The 24,248-nt window shown below is 31.8% G+C and overlaps 1 protein-coding gene across 1 annotated transcript in view; it reads right to left on the bottom strand.

The window, feature by feature from the left end:
- The window catches only part of MS3_00009647 (uncharacterized protein), a 94,581-nt gene that overhangs the window by 12,460 nt on the left and 57,873 nt on the right, over positions 1 to 24,248 (bottom strand). Inside the window, exons 10-17 of the mRNA XM_051218043.1 lie at positions 22,639 to 22,702; positions 21,197 to 21,285; positions 20,714 to 20,791; positions 17,596 to 17,667; positions 13,381 to 13,407; positions 10,895 to 11,028; positions 7,384 to 9,899; positions 2,589 to 2,839 (exon numbers count right to left, since the gene is read on the bottom strand). Coding sequence (XP_051064474.1) covers positions 2,589 to 2,839; positions 7,384 to 9,899; positions 10,895 to 11,028; positions 13,381 to 13,407; positions 17,596 to 17,667; positions 20,714 to 20,791; positions 21,197 to 21,285; positions 22,639 to 22,702 — 3,231 coding nt within the window. The remainder of the gene's footprint in view (positions 1 to 2,588; positions 2,840 to 7,383; positions 9,900 to 10,894; positions 11,029 to 13,380; positions 13,408 to 17,595; positions 17,668 to 20,713; positions 20,792 to 21,196; positions 21,286 to 22,638; positions 22,703 to 24,248) is intronic.

A 24,248-nucleotide genomic window follows, 5' to 3' on the forward strand; every position in this document is an offset into this window, starting at 1 on the left:
TAGATATTTATTCTCTCTTCACTTTAGAAATGTAAATCTGATTCATATTCATTTAGGGATCCAAACACCATGTGATGTTATACTCACATAATGAAACTTATATAATGGTTTCAGAATTTCTTGACCCGGGATCTGGTGAGCCCAACATGATTTGAACACGCAGCCTTCTGTTATGGAGTCAGATCTCGGGTCACTAAAATATAATATACCACCTTAATTTTAAACAGAATATTTAAGAGAAAATCTGGAAAAACAGTAACACTACTAGTTCTTTAACTATTGAGAACTTGGTTTACACTAATAGTCATTGGAAAAACGTTTGCACGTCACTTACTCCTCAGTTATTATTATTGGAATTCTAACTGGGCTATTCAAAAACTCAGTTTTCTTAAACTGTGACTGTACAGTACTTAATTAGTTCTACAGAATAGATTTGTTCACAGATTATATCCTCTTTCGGTGGACTTTTTTACTGTTTACTTCATGACTTGTTCACGCCAATGCAAAAAAAAGACCAGCTGTTCTCTTGAGTGGAATAGTATACCCTGACGATACTGAGAGTTTTAAAGTAACTGTAACCTCAGTCAAATTATGATGAATGTATCTTCCTCAGAAGTGAAAATGCCTATACTGCCTAGGACATCAAAGTAATCTTTTCTCCGATGCAATACAAATATTTCTATTCATGATGAAAATTGGTGTTCTAATATGAATAATCTGTCTAAAAAACATCCACTAATACAAACGACGGACTGGAAAAAAACCTTTACAATTTCGCCTACTTTTATATAATAAGTAGTATAACTAATAATCCGCTGGCAGCTATTCTCGAGTTACTGCCGGTCCCAAGCCCAACATAAAGGAGGAGGGTTGAGTATGGAATAAACAACCCCGTCCCATAGAAAACAACCTTGCTATAATCACGCTAACCAGAGTGAACAAAATAACCCGCTTAAACTCTGTCCTAGGAGTGTAAAGATCATCTCTCTGAAGAATTATTATGCCTAATGATGAAAGTCGAGATTCTTCGGAAATAACGTGGATGATACACCTTCTAACAACCAGAACAACCATTATAGTAGGTACATAGAATGTCCAGAAAATGTGGGATACCGGAAGGACCAGTCAAATAGTTACACAAATTAGGAGATACAACTTATATTCGGGACAGATGCTGCTATACTCCGATCACGAGGAGGAAAATGCCCCACACACTCAAGGAGTTGCTCTGATGCTGTCCAAAGAAGCACGTAAAGCACTTATAGGATAAGAATCTCATGGATACAGTTTCATCAAAGCACCCTTCAAAACAAAGAAGGAGGGAATCACAATGAATGTTATCTAATGTTATGCACCCACCAATGGCGACGATAAAGGTCAGTTCTATGAGAGGTTACAATCAATCATTGGTGAAGTGCACAGAAGAGGACCCTACAATCCTAATGAGAGATCTAAACACCAAAGTTGGAATAGACAACACTGGATATGGAGATATCATGGTACAACATAGACGAACTGAGAGAAAGGAACTAGAATGACGACAGATTTAAAAATCTATGTTCATTCAACAATATTCCCATACACATGCATAAACAAAGCTACATGGGTCTCACCCGGTCATACCACAAAGAACTGGATAGATCATATTTGCATCAATGAAAAATTCAGAAGGACAATAGAAGACATGAGAATCACGAGAATTAGGTTGATAGGGACAGATAAACCAGAACTGTCCACCAATAAATGGGCTCATTTATGCATATTGATGTTAACTACTTGATCCCAGGTCCCAGTGATAACCGTAATCATTGGTTTATGACGTTGCATGACATAACTCAGAGTCGTTCATATTAGCACAGATGTATTCATTCATTATCTTTTCTTAAATCTTCAGTTCTAGTATTCTCTCAACTATACATTCGTTTCGAACCATATCTTGTTCTGCTGTTATGATACAGTAATTGGAGCTATCACATATTTATCTCAATACTTATCCCAACTGAGTCACAAGGCAATCCCTCACATGGAATCCAAAGAAAAAAAAAGAAGACCGAAGAACACATTACATCGTGAAATGCAGACAGGCATGAGAAGAATGAACAAAAATTAGATAGTACTGGAAAAGAAAGCCCAGGACAGAGTGAGTTGGATAATACTGGTCAGCGGTCTATGGTCGATCAAGAGTAAGAGGTATAAGTAAGTAATTAATTAAATCTATCAACTATCCTTAAACACATCTTATTTCATATTCATTAATTAATAATGAAACATTTAAAATGATAATTATATAGTTCAAATCTATGACAAAGATGACTATAGTATTTCATTTTATTATAAAGCATAATCAAATATTCATTAACTTAAATGAAATTAAACCATCACCTATTACATGAATACAATATCTTTGATATAGTTATTACGTGACAAATTGAAATATCCATCATCTCTATCAATAATCACATTTTGGATAAACAAACAAAAGGAGAAAGAAACAAAAGAAATTGACTTATTTAAACAATTCCTAAGAAGTTTTAACATGTGATGGAACTAATGAAATTTTATAATATGATCTATACAAAGGTGCTAACCTTCGTGAAAATGTTCTACTTGAAATTTTTTCCTCTTCAGCATCATTAACATTATTGTCAGTAGTAGTTATAGTAGTCATAGTAGTAGTAGCAGTAGTAGTAGTAGTAGTATTGTTCTTTTCTCTAGATTGATTAATTATTCTTGATTGGTTATTAATTGATTGTATATAACTTGGTTTCGGTGGTATTGATGGTGTATAAGAAGAAGTTTGTTTGATTGAATAATGACTAGATGTCTTTGTTTGAGATTCCTATAAGAATCAATGAAAAAAAGGGGTGAAATTATAATTCTTATTACAATGCAGATATCAACTAGGAACCAAAAGAAAAAATCAATTTTTGTTACACAACCTCATGATGATGTACCATAATGTTCAATGTGATTAGTTTAATGTTTTTCAATTTTTTTTATTTTTTCATTCAGAATTTTTTTTCTTGAATTGATTTTTTTGGATAGTGTTTTTTTAGCGAATTAGTTTTCTACGGAATAAGGTTTGCTAACCCCATGCCCAACCCTTCTCTTTGTCTAATCTTGAAACCGACAGTAGCTTCACGGGGGCTCCAGGTGGAGGCTAGCCCTCACTTGAAATCCTCAAGGCCAAGGGAGAAGAAGACTTAAGAACACATTACTCCCAGTAAAGGAGAGTGATATGAAAATAATGTATAAAAATTGGATAGAACTGGAAAGGAAGGCCCAGGTGAGAGTGTGTTGGAGAATGCTGGTTTACGACCTATGCACCATTAGGAGTAACAGACGTAAATAAGTAAGTAAAGTGAGTTTTTTCTTAAATTCTCACCATTTAATTTCTTTTCATCAGTTTTAATAATGTGGTGTCATTAATATTAGAAATAATGTTCAATATTTATTTTCATTTGTTTAATTTTCTACTTAATCATACACAGAGTTATTGTAACAAATCGATCACATAGTCTCGTCTACAGATTTCGTGTGATTCCTTAATAGTGATGGATGGTGGTGCAATTTTGTGGATTAGTTGAAGTTAGACATTAACACTAGTGAATGCCGGATCAGTGGTCCAAAGGTTAAGCGTCCGCGCTCGTGATCGGAGGTCCTGGATTCGAATCCAGCGAGTGGGATCGTAGATGCTCACTCCTGAAGTGTCCCAGTCTAGAACAAAAACGGCCGCCCGATGCTTCCAGATTTTTCATGGTGGTCTAGTGTTAATTGACTCATGAATTCAACCATTAAACTCCTAATAGTTTGGTGTGATTTGTGTAAATATCTTCTTTGGGAGAACTAATACATCAACTGACCGCATAAATGTTTTGAATTTCTGTGTGAAGATCTAGGTGTCATATTTTGAACATCAACGATTTGGAAGTGAATCACAGTTGCAGAATATATTCCTTGTCACACTACAATTATTCCTTGATTTCACCGTAAGATGAAAAACAATAATTCTTATTTACTTTTTCAAGTCCTATATAGTGACTTAACGTTTATACCATCAGTAACTTAACATCTAAACATCTCGAGTGTTAATATTTAGTTAAAGCATAAAAAGGTTACTAAATTCTTTTGACAAAAAAGCATTCACTTAATATGAAGATAGATTAGGAAAATACATTTGACAATGAGTTAATATTCATTTCAAGTAGACGGAATTTAGTCGAACTTATGTCATAGCTAACATACTTTCGTGACCATTAGAAGATAAATTTCAGATGGTTGGAGGTAGCCAACAGGGAACCGCAGAAATATATTTCATGCTAGTTAGCACATATCAGCAATGCGTACCTGTAATTTAGAGAGAAATAATGCTACCTGAGGGATTAAAACTGTGTAAATGGGTGATACTGCTTTGAGTTCACCAGGGAAAACTAGTTCCTTGAAATTCTAAGATGTACCTTACTGACAAGTACGAGAAAGTTGAACAGGGATTCTTGTTGACTGCCTCGAAACATTTAATATCTCAACAAAGTATACAAATGTTGACATACTCAGACTAGTGTTCACATTATAACTTGATTAACAAAATTCAATCAGTACTGAATAAAAGCGACATTAGTTACTAACCTGTGATCAATCGATGTTAAACGTTAGATAACTCATAATATGTCTCTTGAATCTTATTCCGAACCATTGATCGTTGATCATAAAAACTTGCATAAATAGGTCGCAGTGTAGTAGGTTATAGATTCCAGATAACAATTACAATAAATAGATGGCTTGTATTATGAATATAACATAAACTAAACGTTCATGGTATTTAGCTAGATTCAATAAAATGCATTTGCATTCAAGTAGAGAATACGAAACTAAGATGACACTCTATCAAAAACTGGCTAACTTCTTGTTGCCTACAATACTTTAAACATTGTTGTTGATTACATTGAATTGGATAGTTTAGTTAAAAAGCTATCATCATCATTATGGATAACATCATCAATGCTTAATTTATGTAAAATTAAGTCAATTGTTTATTCTATTAGCTTTAATTCGGTTTATTGTTCGTAATGAGTTATTTCAAATCGAAATGAATTATCAGAGATCAACGAAACAAATAAGTGAAATTGAATACAAGATTTAAAGAAGACAATCAAACACAAACAAGTTCACCAAGGCAAACTAATTTAACACTTTTTGAATAACTAAAATGTTCATTTCTAGATGAAGTACACTCTGGTCATATTATCCGGAAGAATAATAAAAAGCTACGTCATTAAATTAATAAATTCAAAGTCTTATTTTTATTTTATTTAAACACATAAACATTGATACAAGGAGGCACCAAATAGATATGCACCACATAAGTCATCCGATTTGTGTGAGAGCTAGGATACTGTCCAGGTGCCGAAACCGAAAAAGGTAGTTTTCTTAGGGGGCCACACCCGGAGCCTTCAACATAAAGCTCTGATCCACAAGGAAATGGAGCAACGTAAGAAGATGAAGTCCCATGGTAGGCGGTCAATAATAATTGATTCATATGCCATTTGTTGTCTCAGGACACTGAAGCCCATGTATACCATTGCTTTGGAATCAGGATTTTCCAACTCACCTAGATGAACCCTCCATGTCCACCAACCCGGTTAAAGCACCGGACATTCTCTTTCCGTCCTCTCAATTTCGTGAACAGTATCTCCGCCGCTAGACGGCAATGAGTAGGACTTCCCTGGCAGTGGTTGTATGCACGTGGCCATGTGAGGGCATTTCGTGAGTGCTAGCCGACTCTCTGCACTCTCGACCGTACCAGGTCGTTTGGGGGCTATAAACTCAATCAACTCAAGTATATCAAAAGTGGACCCCTAAGTTACATATCTTGTTTATCAGCTTGTTTAGTTCATTTTTTTCCTTAATTTTCACTAGACACTGAGCAAACACTCAACCATTTTAAGAAAAAATATCAATGTGAGGATTTATTAAGATCGTAGTATTTTCACAGTTAAATTCACTAATTAATCTAATATAGACCATCATTGAAGACCTAGAAGCATTAGATGGCAATAAATACTTCAAAATAAACATTATATTTGTATATAAAGACGGATTGTGGCTAGCACATAATACTTATGACTTAAGACTATATATAGGTAATACGCACAGTATGCACATGTACACAATGAGTGACTGATCAATTTCAGTCCAAAACATCAATGAAAGGATTCAAACAAACAATACCAAATGAGTTTGTATGTATCATTATCAAGGTTTGATTTGGTAATTTCGAATAAATTGAGCATTGGATAGATTGTTATAAATAAATAGTATATTTGTAATATCGCAATGAGAAGAAAATTAGATTTTCTACTCATTGGGATATTACAAATTTATTATTTATTAATACCAAATGAATTTAAACTTCGCCTCATTACACGAACAAGTGGCTATCAGGACTCAATAGCTAAATGGATGACATGATGGCGTTTGAAGCGAAAGGTACTTTATTCGAGTCCCATAGTGAACATCTACTCTTGAATGCAGATATATCCAACTGACAAGTCCTAAATAGGATGAAACGTGCGTTAAACTGGATTCCATTACTATGTCACCACTATAAATCTTTATTTAGAATGCTTGTGAATTAAGGCTATATAGAGGCAATACGCATAGGATGCACATATATTAATAGGAAACTGATCAATTACAGTCCTAAACAGCGATAGAAAGATTCAAATGAAGAATGTCAAGTGAATTTAAACGATATACTTAATGATCAATGAACATTTTCATGAATGAAGTAGAAAGTATATCCAACATACTACTTACTCACACATTCTTCCTCTTTAATGTGTTACATCAACTTAAAGGTTAAATCATGTGAAACTCATTCACATTCAAGTTAAGATAAAAGTTCTTATGGAACTCTTTTCATTAGTTTCTATTCATGTTAATATATATTTTCAATATAGAAATAATTGAGCTTTTTTTTAATGCCCTGGTATGGCCGAGAGTGGGGTGGGCCCGCCCACCCTTTCAAAATACTCTCACACGGCCTCGCGTATACAGCCTCTGCCAGAGAAGTCCTGCTCACTGCCTTCTCGTGGCGGGGGGTGTGGTTTACGAAAATGAGAGGACGAAAAGCGAATGTCATCTGCTACCATGGGATTGCATCTCCTCACGATGCTCCACTGCCTTGTGGGTCAGACATTTAGGTCAAAGGCTCGGGGTATGGCCCCCTAAGAAAATCACCTGCTTCGGTCTGGACATCCGAGCAGTATCACAGTCCACACACGGACAAATATTGTGTGGCGCATATATATTTGGTGCTCTCTTGTACCAATATTTATGTGTTCAAATAAATAATAAATAAATAATTTTTTAATAATAACTTACTAGTTTTTTATTATTTTCATTATTTCCAATAGTGATTAAATGATTTTGACTAAATGTAACAGATTTCGGATATTCTTTACTTATCATATTATCATTATTATTATTATCATTATTTATAGTTGATTCAATTAAATGATCTGTTCTATTTGTTAATAAAGCTAATGAATCACCTAATTTATATGCACCAACACCGGTAGCTGCAAGATATGCAGCAGTACTACCAGCTGTTCTATTCATTTGACTACTATTAACATTCATATTAGTAGTATTAGTAGTAGTATTAGTATAAGTTGTTTTTCTTAGATTATTATTATTATTTATCTGATTATAATAAGAAGTTGAATCAATTACAGGATTAGATGTTTGATATAAATTTCTATTAGATGATTGTGTTAAATAAGCTAATGAATTTGATGTTGATAATGATGATGGTAATATTGATTGATCAATTATCGAATTATATTTTAATGAATTATGTAATGGTTCATGATATGATCGTGTTTTATTGATTAATTCACTTGTACTAATAGATGATGATATATTTTGATTCAAATTTATTGATTTTGTTGCTTTAGCTAATGATGATCCATGATTAGATGTATCTAATACATTTTGATTGAATGGTGATAAAGTTTGTGCCATCATACTATCTGATTTATTATAATAATTACTATGTGTATGAATCATAGGGGTAACATTGGAATAATTTAATTTCTTATTAGATAATGGATAATAACCATTATTATATAATAAATCATTTGATATAGATTCTTTCTTATTCAATGTTGTATCTATATGATCCATATCATCTATTTGTTTTATATTATTATCTATTGGATCTAATATAATATTATTAATATCAGGATTGATATTGTTCTGATAATTAGTTTTATCTTCTATTGGATTCGGTATTGTATGATACCAATCTCTTGGTTGTGGGGATAAATCTTTGATTGATTTCATTTTATTCAATGTGAATTGTCTTGATATATGTTGTGAAGTATTTCTAGATAATAATGGATCCTTTGAACTTGACTGAGATAATTTAGGATAACAAATAATATTTTTACGTGATTCTGTATAATGTTTCATAGATTTAATATTTAATGGTATTTCATAATTATTGGATGAATATAATGGTGATGATGATGATGGTAATGTATCATTTATTGTATTAGGTATTGTAGTTATATTACATGCATATGGATAATAAATAGAGGATTTCGATGGATTTATATTTTCTATACGATGATATGATAATGTTTGAGATTTATGTGGTATTGTTGTTGTTAAACTATTTAAACTTGTTGTAGTTGTTATTGTTCCTGTCATTGTCGTCATTACTGTTGTTGTTATGGATTTATTTTGAATAAAATATAGTGATTTCGATCGATTCATTGATGATTGTTTTGTAGTTTCTATGATAGATGAATGATCATTTATTGATTGAATTGAATATTGATTATCAGGATTAATTATAGTTTGTTTATATTGTGATTTGATTGGATTAGTTTCAATTTGATGAGTAGTAGTTAAACTCATCGATGGTTTTTTTATAGTAGGAATAAATTTAGTCTCTGCCTCTTCATAATGATTTGAATAAGGATTTAATATAGATATAGTAGAAATTGGACTATATGAATCATCTTTGATAATATTTTCCGAATTTATACTTACGTATGGTTTTGTATTTAATTGTTCATTGGATAAATTATTCAATGTTTCACTATTATTATTATTATTATTGTCTGTTTTTTGATTGATTGAAGGAATTGGAGTGGTATCATCTTCAGTATTCTTGATAGATTTTATTCCATTCGCTCCAAGCCAATTACCAACTTTCATTTTTTGATACATATCTGAATTATTAGTTTGTTTTAATGCATCATTAACAAATTCATCATTCTCATTCACATCATCATCATCATCTTCATCAGCTGATTTTAATGGTGATGAAGATAATGTATTAACTGAACCAGTACAAAAACCATTTACACCACCACCACCGCCAACGCCATTCATATTGTTTAAATTTACATCAATTTGTAATGGTTGCTCTGTGGCTTCAGCATTTGCTTCAACACCGGAACTAATTGAATCAATATTATCATTATTACCATTATCTATATTTGATTGTATTAAATTCATCATATTTGTTATATTCATTTGTTCTGTTTTAATATTATTTCGTTGTTTTTCATTTATTGTCTCATTTATTGTATCATTTTTATTTGGATATAATTCATTGATAGATTTCTTTTTATCAGATAATAAATCACCCTCAGCAACAGTATTATTGATTTCATTGGGATTTTTATGAATACCCGGAATATTGATTAAATTCGGTGTAGATAAACTACTTTTATGTTGACGTTGTTGTTGTTGTTGTTGATCTGGTAATGTTTGTAATGGTAATTGTTGTTTTATTCCTCCATTGAATTGATCAGTTAATCGTTTATTCATGAAAAGATTATCATTTAAATCATCCAATTCATTATTGTTTCTACGTGTTTCTACTATAAATAAAAGAATAATTAATTAACATTCATTCAACTAATGAAAATGATTTAATAAAGTAAGATAATCAATGACTGAAAAATGAAAACTAATTTCAAATGAAGTTTTGTCTGTTATAATATAACAAATAAATTCTAATTCATTTTCAGAAAAGGTTTTGTAGAGATTTATGAAAATTTCAATAGTTGAAATCATGAGTCAGTTGAAGCTAGAACATCATGGAAAACCTGGAAGCACTGGACGGTCGTTTCGTCCTCGAAAGGAATGTGCATCCATGAACCCGCCTCGCGAGACCTGAACCCAGTACATATCAGTCTTGCGCGCGAACGTTTAACCACTAGGCCACTGAGCCGGTATCCGGCAGTGTTCATGTCTAATTTCAATTAATCCATGAAAATGAGTGACACATCCACCACTGTCATCAGTGAGTTCCTATCTCACAGAAGACCCGGTTCAACTACACTGGTCACTGCTTCCCACTAGAACTCCAGCAAATACCTCTTGAAGACAGCCACTAGTGAATATATGTTGATTAGTATCAGAAGGTAGTTTTGTGAATATTATAGTAATTTTAATAGTTCAGATCTTGAGATCGATTGGTCTACGGTTTGAATCTCGTGAGGCGGGTTCGTGGATGCACACTGCTGAGGAGACTCGCAATAAAACGAAACGGCCGTCCACTGCTTCTAGGTTTTACATAGTGGTGTAGCTTCAACTGACTTATAATCTCAACTATTTAAATTGCTATAATCCCCTTCTGATACAAATAAATAAAAATTAAATAATCTGGATAAAACGGATTGGCTAAAAGGTTACCAAATTGATATATAAAAGATCTACTGTTAAGATTTCTTATGTAATCATGTAATCTTTTGGAATAGTGACGGATAACTTCTAGTCAGTTAATGTAGAATAATTAAAAAATCATTAGTCATGTTTCTTAAATAACACCAATTTTTCTACATAAATTTCTTCTTTTTTTTCATGAACTTACAAGAACTTCTGTGATGATCTAAACCTTTGATTAATCGATTCATCCGTGAACTATCTTGAAGATTTTCATTACTATCCACATATTTACGATCCAAATCATTTTGACTTTGTGAATGTCGTTTATCATGAACACTCCTAAAAATTATATAATTAGAGTAGACTAATGGATATCCAATATGACAAATGATAATGATTTAATATTAACATGAGATAAAATGGTACCTAATTTCAAAAATAGATATTTATTCTTAATTCAGATTTAAATGTTTCTCTTTTTCTAGTTACAAGTATGTATTGTTAGTGTTAAAGATTTATTTGCTATATTCAAGCATCAATTCATGTCATATTTATCGATGTTATGGTGCATGCTAATTGTGTTGACAGCTTGGAATCAATTAAACAATTTGGACTTTGCAGATGACCTAGCTATTCCATCCCATACACACGAACAAATGCGGATGAAGACAACTACTGTAGCAGCAATCTCTACAGAAATAGGCCTCAACATACACAAGGGGAAAAGAAAGACCCTCAAATACAACACGAAGAACACCAAATACAATCACACTTAATGGAGAAGCTCTGGAAGAAGTGGGATCATTCACGAACCTGTGAAGTATCATCGATGAACAAGAAGGATCGGATGCACACGTAAAGGCAGTGATTGAATAAGCAAGGACAGCATTCCTACAGTTAAAGAAAATATGAAACTCAAAACAACTGTCAATCAATATCAAAGTCACAATCCTCAATACTAACGTCAAGACAGTTCTACTGTACATAGCTGAAACATGGAAAACTACCACAACCATCATAAAAAAGGTAGGAGTATTTATAAACAGTTTTCGACGCAAGATACTCAGTGTCTGTTGGATGGAAATCATCAGCAACATCCTATTGTACGACAGAACAAACTAGGTTCCAGTTGAAGAGAAATTTAGTAAAACACGATGGAAGTGGGTAGAACATACATTTCGGAAATCACCAAACGCATCACAAGACAAACGCTCACCTGGAATCCTGAGCGGAAACAGAAAAGAGGAAGGCCCAAGAACACTACGTTTGTAATATGAAGCAAACATCAAGGGGATGAATAGTAACTGAAAAGAACTGGAAAGGATTACCAGCACAGAGTTGGATGGAAAATGCTATTAGGTGGCCTATGCTCCTCCACGAGAGGTAACAGGTGTAAGTAAATAATTTGGTTTATTAGCTGATATTATCCTATCATCGAAAGATAGCTAACGTCATCATTCATCCTAGTTCCACTTAACTAGTGTTGTAGTAAACAAGAACACAGTGGCGTGACAATTGGGTGTATTACAACTCAGAATTACAGAGCGGGCTACCAAAATCTGAGAACCATACAGTAAATACTTAATTTGAAAAATATTATTCAATTGTCTCAAACTTGACTGTTCCTTATGTAAATATCAGTCAATCGTCTCAGACTTCACTGTTCCTGAATTTCTGTACTAATTGTTTTATGTTTCCGTTTTTTCCTGCTTGATCTCAATCTCCTGCTGTCAGACATTATATTTCTCAATCGCGTTATATACTACTTATGTCGATATTAGTAGCACACCACTGTGTCAATAGGAGTTAGATATCAATATAAATCTATCGAATGATATTTACTCAACACCATGCATGTAATTGGTGGTAAAGATGAATAAAGAGTGTTCAATAAAAAGTTTGCTTGAATTAACTAAAATCTAAAAAACTTTAAGTGACTGAAGGTGAACGACAGGAAGCCCTCCTTCAATTGGATTTGTTACTATGTGTCAATCATTCTCACGGAGTACTTGCAGTCCTCTGGAATTAATGAGATTAGATACACATCACTCAGATTTAAACTTTAAATCAGTTTGCTCAAGACTGCACGTTTTAATTGCTAGCATGCAGTATTGGTCAAGAAGAGTTTTCTGCCGTCTACCTCCAATCATTTAATACTACAACATAGTGTCAATTCATTTAGAGTAGTGATCATATTACAAATTATCTGATAGAATTCTATCAGTACTCAAGAATTGGATAAACATAACATCAATTACTACTCAATGATTCAAGCAGAAGAGTTAAACGGGATTTCATATATAGATAAGTCATTCACTTATTATTGTGTGTTTTTCCCTGAGTTAGATGAATCAAGAATAAATCGGTCATACATGATCAGTTGAATCTTCTGCTTTCTATACTTCCCAATCTGTCAGGTTATAGATTAGTGTTAAAACAATATTTTCACTCTACTATCAACACCTTTTAGGTGTAACTCAAACATAAGCTGTACAAATCTCAAGATTGTTCTAAGTAACGCATCATATCGGGGATTGTAAACTAGATCGAAACAGCACACTCACCCTTCACAGACTAGTGAACACATAGATAAAGGATGTAACATTAATAAACACTTCATCTTTATTAAATTAATAGGCTTTTTACTTTGATAATCGTATGAATCTGTTATAAATTATTTTTGAAACTTACTTGGCCAAATTCAATAAACTTCTACTTCTGATCAATAAAAAAAGAGAAATAATAAAGAGAAAACATGAGAGAAATCGAGTTATTTTATACAAAGAGTAAAGCGTTTTTTAAAAAGAAGTATGTTAAAATCATTGATTTTATAGGATGTAAAAAAGAAACCGGTTTACTGAAGAAAATAATTTTATTTACATTAATTGAAATTTATTGAATTGAATACAGCATACAAGTTATAGATGAAGTTAATTTCTGATATGTGAAATGCCCTAATGTACTCTCTACTCCATAGTGTTCTATTATCTCGGATGACGATACTAAACATGTGGCTCTGAACTGCACTCAACTACTACACTACCCATCCTTAATGTTTCATTGATTCTAACATTTAATAACTTCTTACCTGTTCTTGCGCATATATATATTTCACTGATTAAAATCATGAGTCAATTGAAGCTAGACCACCATGGAAAATCTGGAATCACTTGGCGGACGTTTCGTCCTAGTATGGTACTCCTCAGCAGTGCTTTCGGGTCTAGCTTCAATTGACTCATGAATTCACCTATTAAAGTTTCCAAAACTCTCCACAAAACCCCTTCTGATCATAATCATCTGCTTACTAATGACTGACTTCAAGAGGTATTTCCTAAAGTTCTAGTGAAAAGCCGTGACCAGCTCACTGAAGACAATGGTGTGTGAAGGCGCGATTTCGCGGATTAGTTGACGTTAGATATTAACACATTTGTACGCCTTTGGGCTCAGTGGTCTAGTGGTTAGGCGTTCGCGTGAGAGACTGATCGATCCTGGGTTCGAATCTCGCGGGGTACGGGATCGTCAATGCGCATTGCTAGAGAGTCCAATACTAGGACGAAACGACCGTCCAGTACTTCAACGTTTTCCATGGTGATCTAGCTTTAATTGATTCATAATTTCAACTATTGATATTTCTAAAATCTAAATCAATATTAATAGTAATCATAATTATAATTAAGGCAAAAACATAAAATGAATATTAAATTATATTATATATTTTTTGGGTGTGGTCTTTCATTAAAATTAGAAACAAAAAATTGAATTAGGAATATTATTTTCTTATATAGAAATTATGAATGGAAAGTGTTTTTTTTTGGGGGGGGAATGAATTGTTCAATAATCAATAAATTAGAGTCATTTGTTGTTGTTTCTTTTTCGGTTGTTTTATTATATATTTTTTTCTATATAATTAACTTTTATTTAATGTATGTTTAATTTTATTATCATTATCATTACCATTACCACTATTATTATTATTATTACCAATACTATTATTATTATTACCAATACTATTAATATTATTACTATTATCACTGTTATATCCCGATGAGCATAATGAATGGTAACTGTTGAGATCCATTTATGAGCCAATACTATATGTATACTTTCACCGTCTAATAGTTAAGTAACTAAACTATTCATATTTATATGCTTCTTAATATGAGCTTTATTTTGACTTATTAATTATTATTATACCATTTACCATTATTGAATTATGTCCTGTCTATTCATTACTACCTCCCACATTCACAGTCACATTTGGCTAAATCTTCTACAAATGTTATTTCCTATTTTATGGTACAATGTGGTCTGTTTGCTTTGTACATAAACCCAATATGTTTGAAATAAATGATTCATATTTATAAGAATATTCGTCAAGATTAGAACGAATAGTTTGACAGAAATTGAGCACCGAGTATAGAGAAGACAGCGATGATATTTATGTTGATTATTACCCTGAAGAAGTTCAGATAACTTAGCTGGACGAAACTATTGAAACTATTTAAATTTCAACCACTAGGATTATTTTGAATATAATTTTCATATAAAATATGACCATTATTACTATTATTATTATTATCTTTATCATTATGATTACTACTACTACTATTATTATCTGAGCCCACAGATTGGTTCAGTAGGCTTTTGTAAATTGACTAATTAAATAATTTACACTAAATAAGTAAATACTTTTATTCGATACAAATCCATTTCAATTAGTTTTAACAATAAAGTTGTACACTGTATTGTATCCAGTAAATTATAAGCTTTATACATAAAGAAATATATGGATATATAAATTGATAAGGTATATATGTTATGTATACACTATCAGTGCCTAACTACAAGAAGGACGAGTTTTTTGTTTGTTTGTTTAATGTTATAAGAGTAGATTGGAAGATGTCTAGAGGTTATCAAACTAAAACACAATATCAATCTTTCAAGTTACTAAACAGTTGATAGATTTGAAATTATTTGTCTAAGTTTTTTAATGATTATCATAATCAATAGTTGGGGAAATTTGTCGACTTAGATTATAATCTATTCTAATGGCATAGATGTATCCATTCTTTCTTACCTCTTAGATTTTACTAATACTGATACTATTTATACTACTCTGAGATTTGCTCTCATAATCTCATCTTATTATGCTGACATGATGTGACAAATTGAAATAATTTATATGTTTAACGATATGTATGTTTATTATAAATAACTAGTTATTTATAATCAGAGATGGATGGTGGCTAACAGTCGAATGTAAAACGTGTGTTTCATCATATTTAAGACTCGTTAGCTTAATACACGTACACTCTAGATTTATTGTTTACTCCGAAACTCGAACCTATCCATCTCTAATTCTAATGATTGTGACATAAGTCAATATCTAGGTAATTAGCACAGAATGCACATATACACAATAAATGACTGATCAACTATACTTCTAAATGTCAATGGGGAAATTCAAACAACCAGTATAAAAATAAATGAATCAATTGTTTGTTCATTATTATGATATTTGAAATCGCTAGTTAAACAAACTCTGATCGCTTTTATTAAAGAAAAAAAAAGCTTTTATTTTATAGTTTATTCAATAGAGTGTATTGCTTTCTCTTTTGGTGAACAATCATAACCTTCTAGCCGAAATCCTAGTAGTGATACAACTAAGTGGGTTGTAAAATGTTCAATATTAAATAACCCAGAATAGAAAGTAATAACAATATTTTTTTGTTATTTCCTATTACATTATTCATAAAATTATAACAAACGTCTTTTCGGGTTTGTGTGCTTTGGGGGGGGGAGGGGTGTATTCTTATATCAGTTATATCTTCTATTATTTAGTCTTTAAACTTATTTGTTCTCTATACTGTTTGAACTACTCCTTTCTTGTTTATTTTTTCAATAAAGCCAACTCAGTTACTTTTAATGCATAATTCTCATCAACTATTTATTTTTGTGTGTAATGAAAACAAACCGAAATTAAAAATTCCGCTTTTGATTTATTTATTTATTTGCTCTGGAGAAGCGACTTAAAACAAATCACCAAAAAAACCTATCGGAAGTTTCCGATATCACAAAAAGATATGATCATTTGATTATTAATAAACACCTTTGATGATTAGATTTTGAAGCGCAATATTACTAGGTAACAATAGTAATAATAATAATAATAATAATAGCAATGATAATAGTAGAGTCCTATCGTGGGAGTCCTCCGTGACAGTGTGTATCCACGATCCCACTCGCCGGAGTCAAACCCAGCGACTACAGTCTCGTGCTTGAACGCTAAACCACTGAGCCGGCATCCAGCAGTGTTAATGTCTAACTTCAACCAATCCATGGAATTGCGTGACCATCCTTTATTGTACTGAAATAGATACTTGTCTCTACCCGACACGGATTAGCTCCACTAGTAATAGTAATAATGCAACCATTTATTTAATTCCATTCTATACAAATTGGAAATGAAGCTAGGACACTAAACATATTTTCATGATGAAGATTCAGCAAAATGTATATTAATAAATCTTTTATTTCTCAGTTCGATTGAGAATTCTGGTAGGCGGTCTATGCTTCTTCACAAAAGGTAACAACTGTAATTAAGTAAGTCAGTAATATATACGCATAATTATCAAAACAATAAGATAACTCTTAGTGAACATATTTCTTCCCCATTTGTTTCTCTGTATTATATAGTCATTGATATTTGTAATTAGAATTCAATATTATTGAATTATTTATGAATGATGAACGTATATATATCCCACTATTTTGATAGATGTGCATAATAAATAGATACAAGTTAATGTTTTTAGTTTCTTCATAGTTGTAGTAAAACGCTTATTATTATTATTATTATTATTATTATTAATGTTACTAATGACTACTACTAATACTATTACTTACCTTGAGACACTGGGCTGAGGTATAGCAGGCATACTAGAATTAAGCTGCATTAATTCCTTTTGGCATCTTCCCCTAGAGATTTTGTACACAAAAAATACAGATAAAAGTAATATATATCTATACACCTCTGTATAATAAAACGTCAAGCATGTTACCAAACAAACGTTACTATTGTTACTACTGTTGTAAGTAGTATATATATATATATATATATATATATATATATATATCCATTATATACATTCATTTGTATTGATGATATAACAAAAAAACAACTTGTAAAACTGATACACCATATTTATTTATGTTAGTTTATGTGTATTATTTTGTCAGTTACCATGGTTACCAAGAGAAATATATTTTCTCTCATTTTGTCTCATAATTTAGAGACTTCGTACATATAATATAATAGTTTATTATTCCCAATAACAATAAATACAATAACTGTGATAATATAACTATTAGAGAAATTAATGAAATAATACTAATAAGGTCTATTATTGATTTCAGTAACTATGTTGTAAATTATTTTTTTGTTGAGAAATATATTGATTTGCTAACAAGTATACTGTGAAAGGGAACAGTATGTATATATATTCACGGCGTCTTTAACGGACTGAAAATAATCCCTATAAACTTATGTAATTCATTAATCTCATGTCTCAAAACGGTTGAATTCGTTATGTAATAAATAATTAGAATACAAAGTATAGTATTCATTCAGTAATGAATTTTTAATATATTTTAATATTATTAAAGATTAGGCTTATTTACAGCATTGACTTATTTTAATCTATTAATTAACTTCGATCAGTTATTCAGTTAGTCATGAAATTTGAGATGGTGGAGAAAATTTGGAATTCAGGTCGATGATTTTGATGGAGTTTTGTTCGCTGAAAACCAGCTTCCAGCTGAAGAGGAAATTAAGAAAAGACGATGGAAATGGATAAAACATACATTAAGCAAATCGTTAAACTACATCACGAGACAAGCCCTAACTTGGAATTTTGAAGTAAGGCGGAAAAGAGGAAGGTTAAAGAACACATTACGTCGGGAAATGAAAGCAGATATGGAGAGGATGAATAACAACTGGAAGAAGATGGAAAGGATTGCCCAGGACAGGTTTAGATGGCGAATGCTGGTGAACGGCCTATGTTCCTTCACGAGGAGTAACATGCGTAAGTAAGTAAGTAAGTAAGTTTGGTCGTAAAGCTCAAAGAACAAAACTCCAACAAATGTTAGACCTAAAGCTTTGCAGGACGTATAGCGAATAATGTCTTCGTGTTCTCTAACCGACCTGCTACTAAGTTGATAGAACCTATAAGAACAAATTTTCTAATCAATATATCTCAATTAAATCATTTCGATGTATGAACCTGTCTACCATGTTAGGATAACAATTAATATCAGTATTAATCAACGTAGAATAAAATAAAAAAGATTACTCAATAAAGAGATTTTAATTTCTTTAAAGTCATATTGATTCACATATATTCTTGGTCAAAATTTCCTTGATGGGGTTCATGATGAAGAAGTTTTTTTCAAATAAAGTATTGTTTAGCGATTAAACTTATGTAGAACTCAGCTTACTATATATATCTATATATCACTTCAATGAAATCTTGGACACAATAGAAATCAACTCAATTTATGTAACAATTAATAGTTTCATTTTGAACTTTCATTAAAACGAATGTTACGTTTTGTCTGAATAAATAAGATTGTTATAATAGAAATTTTAATTTAATTGGCAAATCCATTTAATAGTAAGTTCAATTAAATGATACAGTTATTATATTCCGATTAGCATAATGAATGGCAACTTTTGGGATCCATTTATGAACCAATACCATACGTATACTTTCATCGTTTAATAGTTAAATAACTAAACTATTCATATTCATGTCCCTCTTAGTATGAGCTTTATTTTGATCTATGGACTATTATGATACAATTTACCATTCTTGAACTATGTCCTGTCTATTTATTACAATCTCCCACATTCACAGCCATATTTGGCTAAATCTTCTACAAATGTTATTTCCTATTTTATGGTACAATGTGGTTTGTTTGCTTTGTACATAAACCCAATATGTTTGAAGTAAATGATTCATATTGTGGAGGCTGAGATTGGTGTTCTGGATTCAACAGTCATGAGAGAAGGACTGCAGACTACTCGTACGGGTTTTATGCATCATTAGTCCGATTGATAGTTCACTATTCTCCAATTAGCGGTATTATCACGTTATACATTAATAGGACACAGGGCACAAATTATAACAATAGTGTTTCAGATTACTGACAAAATTGAATACAAGATAATTAGAGATAATTGTTATATTCATTCATATTATTACAGTTCGATTCTTTAAACTATCAGAATAATATAATAATTAAACTTGCTTTACAATACAATTATGTAAGATAAAAATATCCGATATGTACAACATTTTGACATCTCAGTATGCTGTTGAATAACTTCAACTCAGTTAAATAGTTCCTAGTTAAACATATGTGAATCCAATATTCTACCGTTTGAAGTTAACCAATCAAAATCATGGCTTCTAATGATGATTGATTCATAATAATGTTACCCAAAAAATATCAATGATACATCCATATCATTTCTGGATTTTCTTCATAAATATCTTTAGACAAGTAAAAAAGATCTGTCGAAAATTCTTTTTGGTGATTTATAACTACTACTGATGTAGTGAACAGAACACGAATGGCGACAATCGAATGTATTTGACACAAAATCTAACAATCATAAAGTATATGCTTAATTTGCAAAATGTCCATCAATTGTCTCATAATGACTCAGATTTCATTATTCTTGCATTTTCATACAAATTGCATTCTGTTTTCATTCTTTACTGTTTGATCCTCTTGTCTCTTTGTTGCCAGACCTTCTGTTCACGACTAACATCATATACTACTTATGTCAATATAAGTAGCACACACCACACAGATATCATGTACTGGTCTATTTATTAAGGATAGATGATATTGAATTGTTTTACAATAAACTCAAAATAAAGTTCATTGGAAGCTTTTTTCATACCGTTGAAACATAGAATATTATTATATAATATAAATCATAAAACTTGAATCTTACGTAAATGTATAAAATTGACGACGTTTAAATAAACCACCATTAGCTTTGGATTCTTTGGCATCAACAGATCGATTTAAGCTAAATGGAATAAATTTTTTTATGTAAAGTTTTTTTCATAGATAAATAATGTATTGAATCAGTTATATTCAAAGTAAATAAACTCTATGAAATAACCAAATGAGATAAATATAAATCTAGTTGGCTATTTGATGCCTAACTCATTTCCAAATAACTTTAACATTATGAAATACTCCATTTTGAAAAGTTGTCTGTTTCTTCTTATTTAACTCACTTAAACATGACTAGTTGTATTGCTTTAGTACCTATTCATGACTTTACATCTGATAATCAAATCCAGGATGTTTGATCACATTTACGAACTCTTAACTTCCAGATCGAAAATCATACATCAAAACAAATACTCAACTACTTTTTTTTTAAAAAAAAATATGTATTCAAAATTCTTATATATATTTCACTTACGTGAAAAAACATTGACGATCAACTGCCCATTTCCATAATGCTTCAGCTGATTCTGGAGTTGGACATTTGAAACCAAGTGTATGTCGACGCTTCAAATTGTTCAAAATAATATTATATTAAAAATAAAAATTGATAACCATCTCAAATCTTTGATAAAAAAAAAATAAATTCGCATGACGAACAGAAAAGTTGATAAGGCTATAAATTGTCAGTTTATCAGTGAAGTAAACAATTACTTTTGGAAGCTTAGATTACGTAATCTTTGAATATTTCCATTTTCCAATCCTGTTGTCCGAAGAATGAAAACTCCATGATATGAATTCTTAACTTAACATAAAAAATCTCTGACTTACATTCTGGAATAACCTTGAGAGGGTTAGGTACCTCATCGCTACAAGTTAGGATAGACACTTTGCTCTATATTAAAATTCTTTAAAAGTGCTTATATTAAATAGTTTGTTGGCTGTACCATTAGAGAACATCGTCCTTAATTCACTTTATCGCTTACTAGGGTTTTATTTAACTCAGTTGTTTAATTACTGAAAATAAAATTTAATTTTATTTGGAAGAAACATAAATGGTGTTAATAAATAACTAGCAAAAACAAGGAAGCACTGAATAGCTATTTAATCCAACAATCACACCCTTGAACAATGTGTAAGCATGACCCCATCAGAAGTGATTTAATTCAGACAGTCAGGTCAGGGAATGCTTAACCTTTAGACCACTGAGCCGACATCATATAGTGTTTTCGACTAATTTTTTATTGATTGTTTGATTTTTCACACTTAAGCTAACACCTGCAATTGTTCAGTCTCTTATTGGTAAAAGTGCATCCTGACTTAAGTTACAAGCTTTAGGAGCAGAGATGGATAGCATCTAGCAGGACGCAAGTTTCTTCCCATTTGGAACTAATCAACTGGGTATATCTGCATCCCAGAATTGACGTTCACTAAAGGACTCGAACCCAGTATCGTTCAATTCAAATGCCATCGCGCTATCTACTTAGCTACTGAGTCTAGATAACTAGTAACCTGTATAATGGGATAAATTTGAATTTCAATTCGCATATACTGGCTGTTTGAAGCTTCCTATTAGGACTGAGATTGACCATTCCTTCTCTCTCTAGCCAGCTACCATCTATCTCTGTTTATAATGCTTATGACAATGAGAAAATTGAGGCATCAGGATAATCGGATCTCACATCAAATCCTTATTCTTTAGATCACTGAGCCAACATCAAATAGTGTATATATTTGACTGTGATTTGTTCAAAACACATCATTATTATATACTTTTAGCTAACAATTTCAAAGTGTTTAAATTAATAAACGATATCATTATCTATAAATATTTGTTATTATATGAAATATCCTTTAACATTATACAAATCAAATTAGCTTAAGGAAACAATCAAAGATATTAATAAAATGAGAATATACCTGTTCCCATTCCACTTGTATAATGAATAACTTTCCTTCATAACTTATTTTATTGATTTTTTGCCTATAGATAAATTATTAATTCATAGAATAGGTAAAATGTCAGAAAATGAAAATACTGTGATTGACTAAACAAAGCATAATAAAGCTAATAAAACATTTCACAGATTGAAATCATGAGTCATTTGAAGCTAGACCACCATGGAAAACCTGGAAGCACTGGACGGCCGTTTCGTCCTAGTACGGGACTCCTCAGCAGTGCGCACCCACGATCCCGCACCCCGCGAGTTTCGAGCCCAGGACCTATCAGTCTCGCGCCAAGCGTCTAACCAACTAGGCCACTGAGCCGGCATCCAACGGTGTTAATGTCTAACTTCAACCAATCCACGAAGTTGCGCCACCGTATACCATTGTCTTCAGTGCGCTGATATCTCACAACAAACCTGGTTCCATACCAGGACGAAACGGCCGTCCAGTGCTTCAAGGTTTTCCATGGTGATCTAGCTTCAATTGACTCATGATTTCAATCTGTGAAATTTCTAAAATATCCACAAACCCCTTCTGAAAATAAAACATTGCTTGATTATAGCGTGTGTAAGTACCAACTATATAACGTAGAATTATGTTCGAAAGTATTTCCTGCATAAAAATGATTATTATATGATAGATGGTGTAATGTTTACTGGTTTAATAAAATATTCACATTTTAATAAATCATATGTTTGATCTAATAGCTGGAGTTATAAAATTGATCAGCCACATATTAGTGACCGATACCAATGTTTATCAAATGTTTTAAGTACTGACCAATTTCTGTCGATTAGGCCTCAAAATGTTCAGTAATCTAATGAGCTTAAATTATCAAACTCTATATTTAGATATGTCATTTGAAAGCAGTTGACTTGAAGCTTTATTTCATTTAGGTTTCGTGCTATTTATCATCTACCACTAAGTCATAGCCGCATTTTTTCTAGGGAGCTAATACTATTTGTAGAACACGTTAAACATGATGTTAGTCACAATCCAGTGATAAAGCAATTTTAAATACCTCAGGTCAATTGTTGACTCAATAACCCAGTAATAATGTGATAGATTGTGAAACTGAACAACTCGTAATTGAACGCAATAGGTACTCATCACTGACGAATGTCAACTAAGATAAAAGATAGGTCAGTGGATAGTGTAGGCTAGTCTCAATTACCTCAACACATGTACATCTGGTAAGACTCAATAAGGGGAGGGCTACCGATGGACTTAAAGAAGCTTTAAAAAGCTATGAAAAAACCGAAGGCATTCCGTCTAATCATCTTTTGAAAGAACGTTCCAGAATCTCGAGGTTTAACTTTCCGATAAAATAAGTGCTGAAAACTACTGCATGCGGATTGGATGACTGTAAGGACGATTTCGTTTTTACTAAAAACCATAAATACCCAAGTTTTTGTACCATATTTGACTGTTTGAATAAGACTTCTTTCCACTCGTTTTCTGTCGACTAACCTGCATTTGAAGGGTTCGAGCGTTTGAGCGCTCATGTTGTATGCGTCGTGGCAGAAATTCAAATTCTAGATATGGCACTTAGAAAGTATTTATTCATTGTTTCCTGAATTTTT

This window comes from Schistosoma haematobium, chromosome 7 (genome assembly GCF_000699445.3).
Source record: "Schistosoma haematobium chromosome 7, whole genome shotgun sequence".
Lineage (NCBI taxonomy): Eukaryota > Metazoa > Platyhelminthes > Trematoda > Strigeidida > Schistosomatidae > Schistosoma > Schistosoma haematobium.